At 36.2% G+C, this 18,590-nt stretch overlaps 1 protein-coding gene across 1 annotated transcript in view; it reads right to left on the bottom strand.

The window, feature by feature from the left end:
* SPG11 (SPG11 vesicle trafficking associated, spatacsin) overlaps positions 1 to 18,093 on the bottom strand; it is a gene marked incomplete at its 5' end in the record, with an annotated part of 64,590 nt that extends 46,497 nt beyond the window's left edge. The window contains 11 exons of the mRNA XM_007467525.1: positions 777 to 883; positions 2,221 to 2,424; positions 6,069 to 6,282; positions 6,925 to 7,106; positions 7,426 to 7,553; positions 7,839 to 7,910; positions 8,784 to 8,960; positions 10,617 to 10,792; positions 11,194 to 11,349; positions 13,175 to 13,307; positions 17,941 to 18,093. Coding sequence (XP_007467587.1) covers positions 777 to 883; positions 2,221 to 2,424; positions 6,069 to 6,282; positions 6,925 to 7,106; positions 7,426 to 7,553; positions 7,839 to 7,910; positions 8,784 to 8,960; positions 10,617 to 10,792; positions 11,194 to 11,349; positions 13,175 to 13,307; positions 17,941 to 18,093 — 1,702 coding nt within the window. The remainder of the gene's footprint in view (positions 1 to 776; positions 884 to 2,220; positions 2,425 to 6,068; positions 6,283 to 6,924; positions 7,107 to 7,425; positions 7,554 to 7,838; positions 7,911 to 8,783; positions 8,961 to 10,616; positions 10,793 to 11,193; positions 11,350 to 13,174; positions 13,308 to 17,940) is intronic.
* Positions 18,094 to 18,590: the final 497 nt, after the last annotated feature.

Below are 18,590 nucleotides of genomic sequence, written 5' to 3'. Positions count from 1 at the left end.
TCCCTATGGATAGTTATCTTCCTGTTCACTTAAGCTATCTACCTATTGAGGTATTATCTTGATACTTGTCTGTGGCTTCCTATTTTTTTAATTATTATTTTTTAACAATGAAACATGTTACTTTATGATCACCAGAAAAATAAAACAAAACCAAAAACCCCTCAACCCACATTGTGAAAAAAATTATTCATTAGGAAAAAAAACAGGCATTACATAAAAGTGAAAGATTGGCTGTTGACACTCCTTGCCTATGTTGTGGCTTGGCCTGTCCCCTTTCCTGAACCTCTAGAATAACACCCACTAAGCCCTCGGGGGTCACAGGGTTTTTCTACCTGATTATAACCAGAGCAAGGCTCTCCATCATTGGCTCCACTAGAGAAGACACAACAATCCCACATATACTATGGATTTATTTTCACTCCAATTGGAGTTCCTTACTGAAAGATTCAGGGCAGCCATTTGGAAGACAGACCACCTCCTCATGGAAAAAGGGTGTCAGTCTACCAAAGAGCAGGAACCTGTGATGAACTGGTAGGATAAGAGATATCCAACATAACCACACATGCTATGTGCTCCGAGTCTGGTTTTCTTCACTGTTAAGAGGCTAATAACATTTTTGGTCTTTTGCTTTTTAAATAAAGCTTGAGTCTAGATTATGGTCAAATATTTGTCTACAGCTAGACAGTTTATTCAAAGAGTTCGCAATTTAAATTCCATTCAACAGACCAGTTATTTATCCAAAGCAAGTTTTGTTATTTAATACAATACACCCATACCTGTTAAATTACTGGAAACTTGTCGACACTGAACTAAAAATTCAAACCAAGGGTGAGCTTCATGTAATTCTTTTTTTTCCAAAAAGGGACAATTTGGAGGACTAAGTCTGTATATAAAACAAACAAACAAAAAAACTATCTGATTAACATAGAGGATAAGACAGACAATTACAACCATGTTTGCTCAGGTGATAACTAGCATAAAATAAAAAAGAACTTTGTAATTAAAAAGTAAATATAACACAATATAATCCCAGTCTTGTGTTGTGTTTTACATATGCCTTATGATCTGGAAATAGAGAATTTTAGAGACAGGGATAATATCACTTAAAATGTATTTCCTACTGTGATGAAATTTTACCAACTCTGTATAAGATTACCAGATATCTTTGCACTTGAAGATACGCTGTATTGGGTTTTTTTGTTGTTGTTGTTTTTTTAACAACAAAAGCTCTTCAGCTTTTTTCAAACTTAAGAGGTTTCTGAAAACCTTTACGTAACTACAAGAGAAGCTGGGACTAAGCAGTTAAGGCTCATTACAGGTCCTCTAAAAATACAGCTTTTAAACTTTCACTTGCCAGTAGCTTTGAAGAAAACATTTCTGTGTTCAAGTAAGTCTTAATGATATGAACAAGAAATACATCCTTTGCTTGACTTCCTAGTCTTTACTACACAAAATAAAATAAAAATGTTCTCCTTAGCACATGAATGTGGGTTCTGGCATCAAACATAAGTATAATTAAATCTAGCTTTACCAATTACTAGCTGTACGCCTTAAATAGGGCACTTAGTCTCTCTCAAAGCTTCAGTTTCCTCATCTGTGAAATGGAGGAGTAAGTAACCACCTCACAGGGTTTTCTGAAGATTAAATGAGATAATGCATGTAAAGTACTAAGCCTAGTGTCAAGAACACTGTAAGCACTCATATGTTAGAGACTACTACTATTTTTATTATTACTGACCCAATAGCAATTAACACTGGCCACAGATACGATTCTGCAGGTTGACCTTAGACATCAATATATATTGACATCTGTCTATCTAAATATAAACTTTAGAGCATTTCTAAGATACCCTGCAGTGGCGATGAATTCAAAGTTTTTAACATTTGCTTGGTAACAAAAATATCAAAGAAGTCCAAGTTAACCGTTAAATCCTCCCTCTTTTAAACTTGTAAAGCATTTCTTTCTAATTTCTAGTTATTTAAAAGGTTAACAGAGATGTTACAGAATTAACATCACCAGAAAACACATAATAAGCATTTAGTTGAATGCAGTATTGACCTAAAAGATGTACCAAATGTTAGAGTGGGAGGAACTGCTTCAAAAAGATCAGTATTCCTCACGAGAATGCTTAATATTTTCCTAAAAGTCACATCCAGAAGTAGTACGGAAAGAGGGAACGTGAAGGCCTGCTCAAGGACAAGTTAATTCTTAGTACTCACTTGTAATAGTCAAGAAAGACATAAAGAAGATACTGCAGACTGTGTTCCAAACAATAGAGAATGAAGTGACAATGGAAATCCCAACCATCTTTGGACCTATAGTTTTGAACAGGGAGGGTATCTTGCATAACTCCCCCAATACGATTCAGTCTTTTGAGAAAGAGTTCAAAGTCTTCTAGTTCAGATGTAAGAAAAATTCCATTCCTATTGGGCAGGTTTAAATAAAAGATGGCAAGTTAAAAAGTTGCTATATTCAGAGCAGACCGAATCATTTCCATTGTTAAGTAGTCTCAACTAGTTAAAAGTATTTACAAATTAATACTGCCAATTCTTACCCCATAAATATGTTCAGACACACATATTTTGCTAGTTTCCAATAAAGGTTTCTGCATCACTGTAGTATTTTAATGTAGTAATGACAGTCTCAAGTTATATTAAATATTTCAAAAACCTAAACTAAGCTACCTCCATTACTTTGTTTTTACTGAAACTGTACAACCCAGTGTGGCAACAGTGGTTAACTCTTGAAGCTAGATGCTTTACACACTGAGGAATTCACCAAAATATCCAAACAAAATCATTAAGAAATTAAAGCAGAATAATTTAAATAGACCAACCATTAAAGAATAGAAATTTGCATTTAAATATTTTTTATAAGTTTACTGTTAAATACACCATACACACCATTAAAGGAGTATAGAGAACATATTATGTGGAGTTTAGAGAAACACTGCATAGCCACCACCCAGATTACAGAACACTGTACCTAGAAGTCCTTTGTGTATTCCTCTCCCTTTACATGTGCTTTGCCCTCAGAGGTAACCACTATCCTGACTTTCATGATAACTATTCCCTTACTTTTATTCACCCATATAGTTTTACCACCCATGTGTGTAACCCCAAATAATATAAGGTTTGCTTTTGCCTATTTCAAACTTTATATAAGAAGGGAACATCTTAGATATATTGTTGTCTTGTTTCTTCTACTTAACATTGTGTGATTTATCCATGTTGATACCTATGGCTATAGTTTTTTAGTTTTCATTGTTATGTAGTGTTCCACTGTACGATTATACTACATTTTATTTAACTGCTCTAACTTTGATGGTCATTGTTCCTAGATTTTTGGTAGAATAAATTTCCATTTCCATGATTACAAATGAGGAAGAACATCTCATATGTTTATTGGCCATTTGTGCTTCCTCTTTTGTGAAATGTCTATGTGTGCTGGTATCTTTCCCCTCCAGATCCAAGCTCTACTCTCCTGCTCTGCGTCTCTGGAGGCTCACCTGTATGGGTTGCTCTAGAAGACTCCTGTGCCCTCAGGTTTCTGTTTTGGTTTCTTCTCCTATGGGAGACTCCCATTGGGAGTTAAGAATTAAAGAAGAAGGGAGGATGGGGATACCTTGGTGCTCTCTGTGTGAGGTGACAGCAGGTTGGCTGACATTCTCCACTAAGAGACACAACTCCTGCCAGGCAGCTCCCTCAGTCTCAGTAACTGTTGTCTTCCTTTGCCCTGTCAGGCCTTTTAGAAAGCACACCCTACTCCCAAGGTCATGAAGATATTCTTCCCTACCGTCTAAAAGCATTATAATTTTTACATTTTACATTTAGGTTTTAAAATCTACCTGGAATTGATTTTATGCATGATATAAGGCAGAGGGTCCAATTTCATTTCCCCCATATAGCTATCTAGTTATCCCAACCCCATTTGTTGAAAAGACTATTCTTTCCTCCAAAAAGACTGTTCTGCAGTGCCACCTCTGTCATATATAAGGTGAGCATACATATATAAGTCTGTTTCAGGGCTTCCCTGGTGGTACAGTGGTTAAGAATCCGCCTGCCAATGCAGGGGACACGGGTTCGATCCCTGGTCTGGGAAGATCCCAAATGCCACGGAGCAACTAAGCCCATGCACCACAACTACTGAGCCTGCGCTCTAGAGCCCATGAGCCACAACTACTGAGCCCACATGCCACAACTACTGAAGCTCACACGCCTAGAGCCTGTGCTCCGCAACAAGAAAAGCCACTGCAATGAGAAGCCCGCACACTGCAACGAAGAGTAGCCCCTGCTCACTGCAACTAGAGAAAGCCCGTGTGCAGCAACAAAGACCCAATGCAGCCCAAAATAAATAAATTAAAATAATTTTTTTAAAAAAAGTCTGTTTCTATGCTCACTCTTCTGTCTTAATTGCTGTAGCTTTAGAGTAAGTTTTAATATCTGGTAGGACAAGTTCTTCTTTTTCAGAGTTGTTCTTGACCCTCTGATTTTCCATATAAATATTTATAATCAGCTTGTAAAATCCATTGCGGGGATTTTTATTGAGATTGCACTATATCTAAAGATCAACTTGGGAAGAATTGATAGCAGGCTTGTCTTGTTCCAAATCTAAAGAGAATGCTTGTGATGTTTCACCATTAAGTATAATATTAGTTGGAAGATTTTTTGTTAACACCTCTTTAAAGTTAAGGAAGTTTGCAGCTATTCCTAGTTTGCTAATAGGTTTTATTATAAATAGATGTTGAATTTTATCAAATGCTTTTCTGTATCTATCAGGGTGGTATGATTTTTTTCCCTTTAATCTGTTAATACAGTAGATCTCACTAATTCATTATTGTCATAATTCATGTTAAAACACATATATATTATCTTTATAAACAATCAAGTATTAAGCAAAATATCTGATAAGCATACAAGTTATACAAAAGTCTACTTTTAGCAAACAAGAAGAAAAGGATTTAGTGCAATGAAAAGAACAGTGACTAGAAAGTCAGGGGTAAAATGATTGAAGCCTGTAAGTAACTGGGTTAGGCAAAGCTCTTAACTTCTTTAGATCTCCCTCTCCACATCTTTAAGTTGGGTAGGACAGTACGGTTATACTTCCCCAATAAGTATAAATATAAAAGAATACATGGGAAATAATTTTAAGAAACTTAAAAATTAACAAATAGGTTAAGTCTCATATTATTTTGACAGCTTAGGGAGATAGGATGAGCTCTATGAAATTGCTGATATTCAACAATTTTTCACCTCTACAAACGGCAAGTTCACATGGTTCAAGCTAACAATTATTTTTAGAAATGAATTAAAAGTTTAAAGTCTTGGGCTTCCCTGGTGGCACAGTGGTTGAGAATCTGCCTGCCGATGCAGGGGACACGGGTTCGAGCCCTAGTCTGAGAAGATCCCACAAGCTGCGGAGCAACTGGGCCCGTGAGCCACAACTACTGAGCCTGCGCGTCTGGAGCCTGTGCTCCGCAACAAGAGAGGCCGTGATAGTGAGAGGCCCACGCACCGCGATGAAGAGTGGCCCCCGCTTGCCACAACTGGAGAGGGTACCTCGCACAGAAACGAAGACCCAACACAGCCAAAAATAAATAAATTAATTAATTAATTTAAAAAAAAAGTTTAAAGTCTTCAGTTATCACTTCAAGTGATACTTCCCCTGTTTTCTTAATTGAGGAGTCCTCTTTAGTTCAAGGCCATACATGGCGTACGGGTGCAGTGATAGTACTGAGAAGAGTGGGAAACATTATAGGATACTAAGGTATCCTCATCGCAAGCTCTTGTCACTTGGTCCTTGTATCCCCATGGACAGCTTACCATTTCTACCCCAAAGCATATACAGTGTTTTGGGAAGAACCTTCATGTAGAAGTTGAGAGCCTATTCACTACCTAATGTTAAATGCATGTGATTTTAAAACCTCAATATACAATAATGCCCTTTCAATTTTAAAATATCAATATTATGAAACAATGTCGCATTGGATTTATGGCATTTCAGAGGAAAAGTTGCACCACTGTATTTTATTGCTCTTCCTTTTACACATCCCCATAGTTTACAGTACCTGGCCAGCGTATCTAAAATTTCATTCCTCATGTAGTTGTTGCAGCGAGTATTCTGATCAACAACGTCAACAGTCAGAGGGGGCCATTTGTTCTGCTGAAGTGAGGCATAACTATTCCGGGTCTGAAATTCTCCAATCCACAAGATAATGCTGAACCAATCATGGCGAGCTGTGAGGTATCTCCAGAGGGCTTCGGGAGAATATGATTTGTATTCTACATTAAGAACAAAATACATTTTAAAATAGCAATGAATGATGATTACTGACACAAAGCTCAACACTAGTTGAGTAAATATGACGATCTGGACAAATATCTATATAACAGATGAATTATTCAGGCCCTCTGCTTCTTTTACTATTTTCCTCTTTTGTGGTGGTGTTCATTTTATAATCGATATATTAGCCCTCTTTTCCCTTTTCTTTTCCTTAATATAAATAAAAACTCTGGCTGTAATAATAGACACGAATTTGACACCCTATGAATTACCACTGTTTGCCAGTGTTAGTTATTCCCCAGAGCCCTGGTATGATACAGATCCTCAGTTTAAATAAGAAGAAACCAAAGACTATTTGGAAAAACAAAGAATGTCACTCTGAGGCTGCGAAGAGAACTCTTAGCCTTGAAATCTCAATTCACTGAACCACGTGAGTTTTCTCTTTCACTATCACATTATAAATCCCTTACAAAAACCTCAAGAAAAAGGGCTCAATGTAATGACTTGCATTTTAAAGTAACTGAATATATTTTTTTCCCCAAAAGGAATTCTAAAATGAGGACACACCAAAATATTCAAATACCAATGCCTTATTTAATCCTCATTCACTATGCTCAGGTTTTAGGCTCTTTCACACTTGCCTTCTGGACTTATCCTGGGGAGAAGGATGGATTCTTGTGTTAGTTGATTCCACCACTGAGCCCAAGTTAACACAATTCTGTGATCTTGCTTGTTAAGTTTATCTGTATCTTTATGATCATATTTCAGGAATGAGTCCAAAACAGACTTGTGCTTGAAAAAATCTTGTTCCTTTATCGAATACCTAAAAGAGTGATATGAAAATTTTTTAATTTTGGAGGAAAAAGCATCATTCCTTTTTCTCTGCTCAAGAAGTTCTACTCTTTTGGGGAACACAAAATTCAATACTCTTAATTTTGTATTTATTATCTTAAAAATGTATATCTGACTACGCACATATTGAAATGACAGGGAATTCCTAAGTCCCTTCTAGATGATACAAGTTTTATCTTCATAAGGAATGTAAGCTCAGTTCCACATAAGAAGTCCATGCTAACAGTTATAAGCTAAGCCTTGTCTACAATATTCTTTCCATGTTATAAAAAGGGGGCTAATGAGACTACCTGGGAAAAGACTGGATCTGCATATTTTCTTGGAAATGTCCTGAATAAAACTTCTCAACTTGATGCACGAAGTCTATAGTTCTTTTTTCTTTTTCAGAAAAATAATTTTTTTCTTTTAAAATTTCAACCTTGAATAAAAAGTAATTAAAGCAGTGACCTCACAAAAATCAAGAACATTTGCAAAACAAATGTCATGATATTAAATATCATTTAAGAATTGTGTTTTGAATTTCTGAGGCAATGTATGTATTCGCACAAATTTTCCTTTACCACAAATGCAAAATGATCATTTAAAAAGACAAAAGAGTTGTCATACTTTTACTTACTGGGTATTAGTTATTAAAATAATTCATTTTGAAGTTTCACCAACATTTACTAGAAAATGTAAACTACTTAGTCTCACCTTTACCTACCAAAAAGTCCCGTATGTTTTTATCAGTTGTATAGAAGCATATCTTGAGCAACTGGTCTTTTACATTAAAGCCCTGAAGTAAACATAGAAAATCAAGAAAACTTACATTTTGTAATGGAGCTATTTTGAACATAAATATATGTTAAATACAGAAGTACTCTATTATAGACATATGCCTTGTTAGAATTCCACAACTTTTCAGCTCTTATAAACATTCATTTTCTACATTTATCATGCATATTTACTTCCTATCCCTAAAGTCCTTAAGGCACTTTGTTTGCCAGAAGAAAGGCAGCACACAGAACAATTTAGGGTAATGCCAGGCTACCATAGTACCAAAACTACAGCTATCTGTTATGATGATTCACTTGAAGACAAAAGCCTGTGTAAATAACAACCTTTACATAGTTTCACTCCTCTGAACTTCCAGAAAGTTACCGTGGGCAAGACCTCAACCACGCAGATGAGGCCCAGATCTCAGCTTTGTCCAGGAACCCCACCTCTAGAACATTCCCTTCTCAAATGAAGTAAAACCATGGAACACAAAGTAAAGGTAAAAGCCATTGGAAAGTTCAAATGGAGATATAAGAGGTCACACAGACAATAAAGAATGTCCCCCAACAAATAATGAGGTCCTGTGCATGCTCTGACATGTGTGAAACCTTTTATGAGAAATACTGTCTCCTTCTAACCAAAGTACCAAATCTAACAGAGAACAAATGATGGAAATTCCAATCAAAAATTTCTTCAAGAAAGTTCTTAGTACCAAAGAATGTTTCCCAGTATTACTGTCATAATTTCCTAGTAAAAGTTACACAAATTTCTTAGTTTGTGACACATCTATGAATACAAATCAATTTTTATATCAACCAGAAATTATATTAAATACATAAGAGAACTTCCCTTACATTAGAGACTTTATGACCAAACAGATTATGCCACTTACCATATTCTTCAAAAGCTCAGAGGCTTCCTTTATATTATTCTTTTTCAAATTGTCAAAGACCAAATCTAGGCCTATTCTAATCAACTCCTCGAGTCTTTGAGCAGAATGACTGTTAATCCTGAAGAAAGTTTGTGCCTCTGGTATTTTGTTGTTTAAAATGGCATTGGCAATAACTTCCTAGGAAAGAAGGAAGGAAGAAAAATATTTGCTTTTTGAGTTCCTTTCTATTACCTTATTATGATGATCAACATGGGACTTATACATTTATTGAGTACCTCAATAAGGGACTTTACTGAAAACCTTCTACTAGGTTTGGGGCTTTGCACAGGGGACATGAATTGACCGAAAGATGGACTCTGCTCTCTAGGAGGTTTTAGACTAGTAGAAGAAATGCAAATAAAGCACTGATTATAGTACTGTATGATAAGGGTGATGATATAGGTATCCCAGGGTTCCAGAGAGGAGGGTCCAGAAAAGGAACATCTAAATAAGAGAGATGAAAAAAAAAAGGTTTCCTAGTAGAGTTGACTGATAAAGTAAAAGTTTTAAAGACAAGTATGTGTTACATACGTTTACTGAAAAAAGAACATATGTTCCAAAAAGAGAATATTATATGCAGAGGCATAAAGGCAAGAAACAGTATCAAGCATTCAGAGAACTCCAAATTACTTAATATAACTGAAGAAAAAGCTGAGAGTAGCAGGCGAGACTTGAAAGAAAAGCAAAGGCTCCATCATAAAGGGCATTGTGTGTGTGAGATGGATTTTATCCTTAAACTTATGCAGAGCCACTGAAGGATCTTAAAAGCAAGGGTGATATAATCATATATATATATTTTAGGAAGATATATATATTTTAAAAAGAACATGCATTCATATGCATGTTTTTGGAGACAGTGTCCACTGCTTTCATCAAAGTGGACTGTAACCTCCCCCAAAATTAGAAATCAATGATTATGAGTAAAAAGAGCAGAAGACCATAGATGAAGCCATGGAGCACATTAAAAGAGGGGAAAACAGGAAATGAATGAAACCTGTGAAGGAGACGGGAAGAGGGAAGCCCAAAAGAGTGGAAAGAAAATCAAGTAATTTTTGGCTAGAGAATGATTAAGAGACAGAAAATGCAGTCACAGCAGGTAATTCCCTACCCTTCCACCCCAAGAAGAGCAGGCTTGTGAACCTGACAGCATCTCAACCTTATCAACCTTCAAACCCTATCAACTCTGATCCTCTGGGTTAAGCTATTCTGGCCTTTGTCTTTCCAATGCCAACACTCTCCAAGAGGTTAGAGGAATTTTTCCAGTCCCTAGTCAGAAAAAAGAATCAGAGTTTGGCTGTATTAACTTATACTATACAAAGAAAGGCAAGTTGATAAATACAGGAAACTTAATTTACAAAATATCTTAACTAGAATCTGAGATAAGACTCGAATATACTTCTAAGCAACAATATCATAAATTTTCCTAAGATAGAATCAACAGCAGCAATTTGATTTATTCAAGGGTCAGGCAGAATGCATAAGTCCAAAGTGCCAGGCCCTAGACATTGAAGAAGTGACAGTTCACAGTGAGTTTGGGGCTGGGTGTTTGTCCCTGGATCCAAATAGGCACATCTGGCATAAAGAGGGAGCCTATCTGTGTTCTGAATTAAATAAATGAAACTTGTAGACATAAATTTGAAGTTGTGCCCAGAGATCCAAAAATCTATAAAACCTAAAACCCTTGCCAAAGATTCTGAATCACAAGTGTACAGATTCTAAATTCTGTTTCTTCTATCATTTTCTCAGATCCTCTAAATCTGGCAAATAAAAGAAGTGATAATTACTCATATTTACCTCAATGCTGAGCTTCTCCCATATATTGCTCTCCTTTACTTTGGGGACATTTTCATTTACATCATATTCATCTATAGCATCTGTTAGCTTCCAAGGAAACTTTATCATGAAGGTTCGAAGTTCATTAATGTAGCTGGTCAAAATGTTCACTCCTTTCTGTAGATGTTCATCTAGCCCTATGGAAAACATCCATGTGCCAATTTCATATACATAAATGTGTGTGTGTGTGTGCACGTGTGCACAGAGTAAACTATGAGCTATTATAAAGAAGTTTACAAAATGGCAAAATTCAAACTCAGCGTTTTCATGTCAAACAAAAAATCTCTGAGCTTTCTCCTATTTACAAGTACATCCATGTTTTAATATAACCCTTTTCACCCTCTTCACAATGATTAGTTCTTTCTGCCAAATTTCCCAGTATTAAAACCCAATTCACTCACTCAGTTACACACTGACTTTACCCAACCTAAGCAAATGGCACTCCCCAGCTTATGCTCTCTCACGCAATAGGACCACTTATATCTCTGTCCTGACATAAGAATGAGCTAATTATCCCCTTCTTTGCTGCTGTTTTTACCTTCATTGTGAATAAAAAGCTCCTTTATTTGTTTGTTAAGGAAAGACAGTGTAAGATTAAGCAACTGTTCCGAAAAGTGTTTGCTCTGGGTTTCAGAATCATTTTCTCTAATTGCTGAGCAAAGTAAATCCAATGCTGGTGTCAGCTCTTCGACATCTGAGGAAAAACCAAAGACAAGAACATGAAGAACACCAGGATACCCCCAGTAAAATTAACCTATGCAGAAATACCATGCTGCAATATCTTAAAACATAAGACAAAGACTAATGTCTTATTCTCGAAAAGCTCACAAAACTTTAATGAAGTCTCATTACTTGCAAACTTTAGCTACTCTACTTACTACTAGTCATCATTTACTGGTACTACTAGTAACTACGATTTTGCTGACCAACTACTATATTTTAAATACTGTACTTGGTGTTTTATAAATGCTATCTCATTTATTCCATTTAACAACCTGAGAGGTAGGTGTTATAGCCCCCTTTCTACAGATGAGGAAACTGAGGTTTAGCGAGGATAAATAACTTGTCCAAGCTAATTTGAAAGTAAGTGGCACAGACAAAATTTGAATTTAAGCCTGTCTGATTCCAAAACCAGGTGAAAGCAAGGCCCCTGAATCCTCTATTTGCCAGCTTCAAATAAATAAAATGATTCCTGTTTATCTTAGCATTGGCCCCACCTCTAGAATTGTACCTGTGTGAGAATGATGGGAAACATGGATTTTACCCTGAGAAAGCAGGTAAAGTTAGTCCTATGCTTCTTGTTTCCAGATCCATCCCCACTCTTTAAGGAAAAGCAGTGCAGCTGAGAGTGGAGTAAGGAGTAATCACTGACCACCCAACAGCAGAAGTGAGCAATGACCATATAATCATTGATGGAGTCCCCCTCAACATCACAAACCAGGCCTTTCTCTATAAATTCAAGCAGATTAAAAAAAAACAATGGAGCATAAAAAAGTTAGCAATTCAAGAGGGAGGAGACCAAACTCTGCATGGAAAACAAAAGAGAATGTTTTTAAAAAAGAAAATTTCTAATCCACAGTCAGTAAGGACTAACGTTAAATTGATAGAAAAAGTAGGTTGTCATTTTCTCTGCTTAAGAGTACAAATTGGTGAAACTTTTCTGGAGGATAATTTATAAAAAAATTTAAGAATGTAAATTGTGTGTCTCTTTGACCTGTGAATTCCACATCTAGAAATTAATCCCAATAATTGTACATATGTGAAATTACACAAACACACAGCATTTATAACACATTGCCAATAATAGTAAAAATTACAATCAGCCTAAATGTGTAATAGGAGTTTAGTTGGGTAAATTATGGTACAGCCCATACAATGAACTTCTATGCCACCATAAATAATAGGTATATCTATCATTACCAAGAAAGATGTCTGTAACATATTATTAAGTGAAAAAAAAAAAGCAGATTATAAAACTTTATGTACAAGGGAAAACACACTTTATTACCCTGTCCTCCAAAGAGAGGATTTGCATGACTACCTGGTCCAAGAAGAAAAGCAGAGCTCCCGTTTATTAAAAATGAAAGCCAAAGTCTTGAAGTGTTGCTAATGTAGCAAAAAAGCAGAAGAGTCAGGCTGAAAAGTCTTATAACAAGCCCCAGTCCCCAACTCAGCCAGCTGCACTGCCACTATACATCAATATCTCAGACAACTGCAAGAGCTGGAAATTTTTGCAAATGAAGTTTATTCGCTTTTGAATAAAATGCTCTTGAATTTGAAAGATCATCTCTTCTTTGCATACCAAAGATACAAAGCACAGTACAGGATATGAATAATCAACGCATATGATAAGAACATTTATAGATTCTCACAACTATCTCAAGATTCCAGAAAGTAAATAAAATGTTATGACTGACTCCTGGCAAGTAAATAAGTCATCAGAAAACACAACAATAATTTGAAAGTGATTAAAAAGGAAAAATGATAAATACAAATGTAGAAGTCTCTACTCTACTTACATTTTAAATATAAATGGGATGGAAAGTGATCAAACTGATCAGGTACAGAAGATTTTGAGGATGGACTCAAAAGATTTTCCTTGCTCTTCAAAAAGAAATCTACTGTGTCCAGCTGACGATTTTCTATTCCTGCCTGAGGTAGGAGAAAATCAGAAAAAAATTACAATAGGAAAAAAAATTGGGATACAGATTTTTTAAACTTTACAACTTAATGTACTAACACAAAGAGACACAGGCTATCTTTTTTTTTTTTAAGATTTATGTTTATTTATTTATTTTTGGCCGCGTCAGGTCTTTAGTTGCAGCACGCGGGATCTTCGTTGAGGCATGCAGAATCTTTCATCGCGGCGCACAGGCTCTTCGCTGCAGCGCACAGCCTTCTCTCTAGTTGGGGCATGCGGGTATTCTCTCTCTGGTTGTGGTGCGCAGGCTCCAGGGTGCATGGGCTCTGTAGCTGTGGTGTGCAGGTTCCAAAGCACGTGGGCTCTGTAGTTTGTGGCACGCAGGCTCTCTAGTTGAGGCGCGTGAACTCATTAGTTGTGGCGTGCGGGCTTAGTTGCCCCGTAGCATGTGGGATCTTAGTTCCCTGACCAGGGATCGAATCCGCATCCTCTGCATTGGAAGGCAGGTTCTTTACCACTGGACCACCAGGGAAGTCCCCACAAGGCTATCTTTATCTTGCAAGAGTACCTGAGTTCTAGTGAGGATTCTGACAATGACCATGTGACTTGGGGCAAGTCTCTGTAACCTTTCTGAATATCAGTTCTGCTTTAGTTCTACCATTCTGTAATTCTAACACCATTCAAAGCTAGGTACTCAGGGATCACCCTCACAGTTATCGTCTATTTGAATTAAAATGTTAAAGCAGTATGATAAAAAGTTAAACTGAAAAAGCAGGCTAAATATAGATTCCCATTTCTAAAGTAGGCATTTGAGGAAAGTTTTCTATAAAGAACATGTAAAAATCACAGATTTAAAAATATATATATATACAGTTGACCCTTGAACAACTCAGGAGTTAGGGACGCTGACCCTCCCGTGCAGTGAAAAACCCATGTATAACTCTGCAGTCATCACTCTGAATCAGAGGTTCCACATCCATGTATTCAACCAACCTTGGATTGTGCAGTACTGTAGTACTCACTATTGAAAAAAGTCATCATACAAGGGGACCTGCGCAGCTCAAACCCATGTTGTTCAAGGGTCAATTACGTGTGTGTGTGTTTATAAAATATACCTTTAAATGCTCAGCTGAACTGGAAAGAAAGAGAAGAATCCTCAGAGAGTACAAACAAATCTCTGATGACCTAAATAAAGCAGGGGCTGAAAAACAGGGCCCACCAACCAAATTCAACTCCTGTCTGTCTTTGTAAATGAAGTTTTATGGGAACACGGCCACATCCGTTCATTTACCTATTGTCAATGGCTATAATGGCATATCTGAGTATTTGTAACAGAAATCTTCCTGGAAAGCCTAAAATATTTATTCTCTGGTCCTTGACAGAAAAAGTTTCCCATGCCTAGCCTAAAGCACTGTGCCTAAGAATCACCTGGAGAGCTTGTTAAAATGTGGATTGCTGAGCCCATTCCCCAGAGATTCTGATTCCCTAAGTCTGGGTTGGGGCCTGAAAATTTACATTTCTAATAAATCTGCAGGCGATGGTGATGCTGCTGGTCTGGGGACCACACTGAGAATCAATGGGCTGAAGTTCTGGGTGCTAGGCCAGGTGGGTTAGGTGAGAAGTATTGGTGAAAGTTATGTGTGAAGGAAGAAAAGAGAGGATAAACCTAGGGTCTATGCACAGTGACAATCTCCAAAAGAAGATGAACTAGAAAAATTACTCCACCAGAGGGAGACCATAAACAAGCCACGCCTTTGCACTAGGTAGTGAAAGGAAAAACTATACTATGTATGGTTAAATATTATTGCTCTTAGGAGATATATGTTAAAGTACTTAGAATGAAAAGTTACAAAGTTTCTAACTTTCGAATAGTTCAGCAAAAATAAGAAGTACACATACAGTTAAAACAAATGTGGCAAAATGTTAAGTTGGTGAATGGGAAAGAGGTAAATGGATGCTCATTTTATTATTTTTATAATTTTTCTATAAATTTGAAAAATTTCAAAATAACACATTTAAAAATAATGACCAAAGAAGTAATTCTAGAAATTGAAAAAATAAAAATTGAAACTAGATACTCAGTGGATGTATTTAATACCAGATTAGATATAGCTGAAGAGAAGTAGCGAGCTGAAAGAGTGATATAAAGGAATTATCCGAAGACATGAGTTAAGAGAGGTTAAGAGAAACTGAGGAAAAGTATGAAAATTCTAACTACTTCTGACTGAAGTACCATTGTGACAACTAGAAAATGCACATTCAATTTTCACACACATGGAACATTTATGAAACTGAGTACTTACTAGGCTATACCTGAGTCTCAACAAATTCACTCGTTTGTATGTGGGGGGAGACTAAGGCCAAAACAATGCTGTAATACCACATCATCCTAATTAAACTCACTACATGGACACACTCTGTATAAAGACAGAGGCTTTACAGTCACACTGCCTGGGTTCAAACCCTGGTGCTACTGCTTAGTGTCCAAGTGTATCTGTATTAGAATTCACAACCTCTCTGTGTTCCCTCACCTATAAAATGGAAATAATAAACAATATTTACCTATGGATAAGAAAATTAATGAGCTAGCATCTGACTATTAACATTAATATTTAGGAAAAATAACTATAGGAAATAACCCAAGAGTAAACACTATTCCTTCTGAATAATAGATTTATGAGACTAATTTTCTTTTTTCTATTCTCAAATTTTCTACAATAAATATTTTGTAGTATATAAAGGTAAGTTTTTCAACGAATGGTGCTGGACTATTGAATATCCACATGCAAAAGAATGAGGTTGGGTCCCTTCCACTGATCATACATAAAAATTAATCAAAATGCATCAAAGACCTAAATGTAAGAGCTAAAACTATAAAAGTCTTATAAGAGTAAACCTTCATGACCTCAGAATAGGCACTCGTTTCTTAGATATGACACCAGAAGCCCAAGTGACCAAAAAACAAAACAAAAACCCCAAAAAACAAAAAAAAGGTAAACTAACTTCATCAAAATTAAAAACTTTTGTGTTTCAAAGGACACCATCAAGAAGGTGAAAAGACAACCCACAGAACAGGAGAAAATATTCACAAATCATATATCTCATAAAGGTCTAGAATATAGAAAGAACTCTCAGAATTCAAAAATAAAAACAAATAACTCAATTACAAAGTGAACAAAGGATTTAAGTAGACATTTCTCCAAAGAGATACACACATGGCCAATAAGCATTTGAAAACATGTTCAACACATTAGTCATTAGGAAATGCAAGTCAAAACCACAATGAGATACCACTTCACTTTGACTTCAGAGCTAGTAGGATGGCTATGATAATAAAAAATTGGACAATAACAAGTTTTGGTGAGAATGGAGAGCTACAGGAACTCCCATACATTGCTGGTGGGAATGTAAAATAGTGTAACCACTGTGAAACTGTGAAAACAGTTTGGTGGTTCTTCAGAAAGTTAAATGACTTCGTAATTCCACTGCCAGGTGTATACCCAAGAGAAATAAACACACATGACGACACAAAAACTAGTACACCACCTTTCATAGCAGGATAATTCCTAACAGCCAAAAAGGAAAAACCACCTAAACGTCCATCGACTGATGAATGGATAAAAAACATCTGCTTTATCCACATAATGGAATGTTATTCAGCCATAAAAACGAATGAAGTACTGACACATGCTACATGGATGAGCCTTGAAAACATGCCAAATCAAAGAAGCCAGTCATGAAAGGCCACATTTTTATAATTCCATTTATATGAAACTGTCAGAATAGGCAAATCCAGAGACAGAAACGAGATTAAGTGTTTGGAAATTAGGGTTTTTGAGGAATTGGGAGTGATTGCTAATGGGTATGCTGTTTCTCTTTGGGGTGATGAAAATGTTATGGAATTAGGATGGTTGTATAACTCTGAATATACTAAAACCCACTGAATTGTACATTAGATAGGTGAATTTTATGGTATGTAAAGTATATCTCAATAAAGCTGCCACTAAAAAAAGTCTGGTACATAACATTATTAACTTCCAGTTTTCGACCTTGCTGGGCTGTGTGGTACAGTAGAAAGTGCCCTGATTTTGATTCTAGAACCCCATAGTATGGCTACCCACTCACTCAACCCTTCTGAGCCTTACGTTTTTCATCTGTAAAATGAAATGAATAAAAACTACCCAACCCGTCCCATGTGGTTATTTTAGCACAATTTAGAGAATGCATAAAAAAGAGTGTTTGTGAACTATAAAATGCTACATGAATTCAGGTATGTCACTACCACAGCTGGATTAGAGGATTAGGGGCTATAGAGTAGGAATAAGAGATCACTCCTGCTCGAGCTTTCCATAGCTTGTTTCCACTTCATTTATTCTCATCAGCTTATTGTTGCCTCCAACTCTTGTAACTTTTTTTTCTTAAATAGTGTTTATTATAATCTTTTATCTTTAGCTTTAAAGCCAAAAAGGGTAAACTGCTAAGCAAAATTAGGGTAACAAAACAGCCAAAACTAAGCAAATGGATGGGTAGAGGCTACAGATCCTTTGCTGCTAGGTTAAATAAATCTCTGAAATTGTTAGTCAAATAAGGGTAGATGACAGAAAATAACCAAGCAAAGTTCTACAGACCATTTAATTCTGTTACCTCTAGTGCATGTATGGGGATGGAGCACCTCCCCCAACCATTGAGATGGCAAAGAGAGTCCACAGTGCTGGCACTTCCATGGATCATTAGTCTATTTAAAAATTCCTCTTGAGTCAAACCAAACAAAATCAGAGAGAGTCCATCTTCTATAAGAAAAAAAAATTAGCTTTAATAAATTATTAGGAGTTAGGTTTTAGGATTATGACAGGAATTTCTAATTACTCAATACTTCAGCACTGTAATTACAAATAGATTTATTGGGTACTAGTAACTAATGACCTTAAGTAATAAATTCATCTAAATTTTTCAAAGAATGTTATTTTTTAAAACAGTAACTGCAAGACAAATGCTCATAAGAACAATGCATCCTATGAAATAACATTGAACCTCTCTTTTCTACATTGTACTATATTGCACAATCAATACCTGGAACCTTTAACTATTTACCGAGATGTCACATTTCTGGTTTACTAAAATAAAACAATAGCATGCTCTTGACACAAAGAAATACATGATTACCAAAACTGAGATACTGAAGAAGAAACACACGGTTAGTTCAATGAGAACACTCAGTAGTTTTATAGGAGGTTATGGCATAAATGCTGAATCAATGTATATCTGACACACCAAACCCAAATGCCTATGGGACC

This window comes from Lipotes vexillifer, unplaced genomic scaffold (genome assembly GCF_000442215.2).
Source record: "Lipotes vexillifer unplaced genomic scaffold, Lipotes_vexillifer_v1.1 scaffold722, whole genome shotgun sequence".
Classification (NCBI taxonomy): domain Eukaryota; kingdom Metazoa; phylum Chordata; class Mammalia; order Artiodactyla; family Lipotidae; genus Lipotes; species Lipotes vexillifer.
Note: the sequence above shows the minus strand (reverse complement) of the source record. Positions and strands in the feature narration are given on the sequence as shown.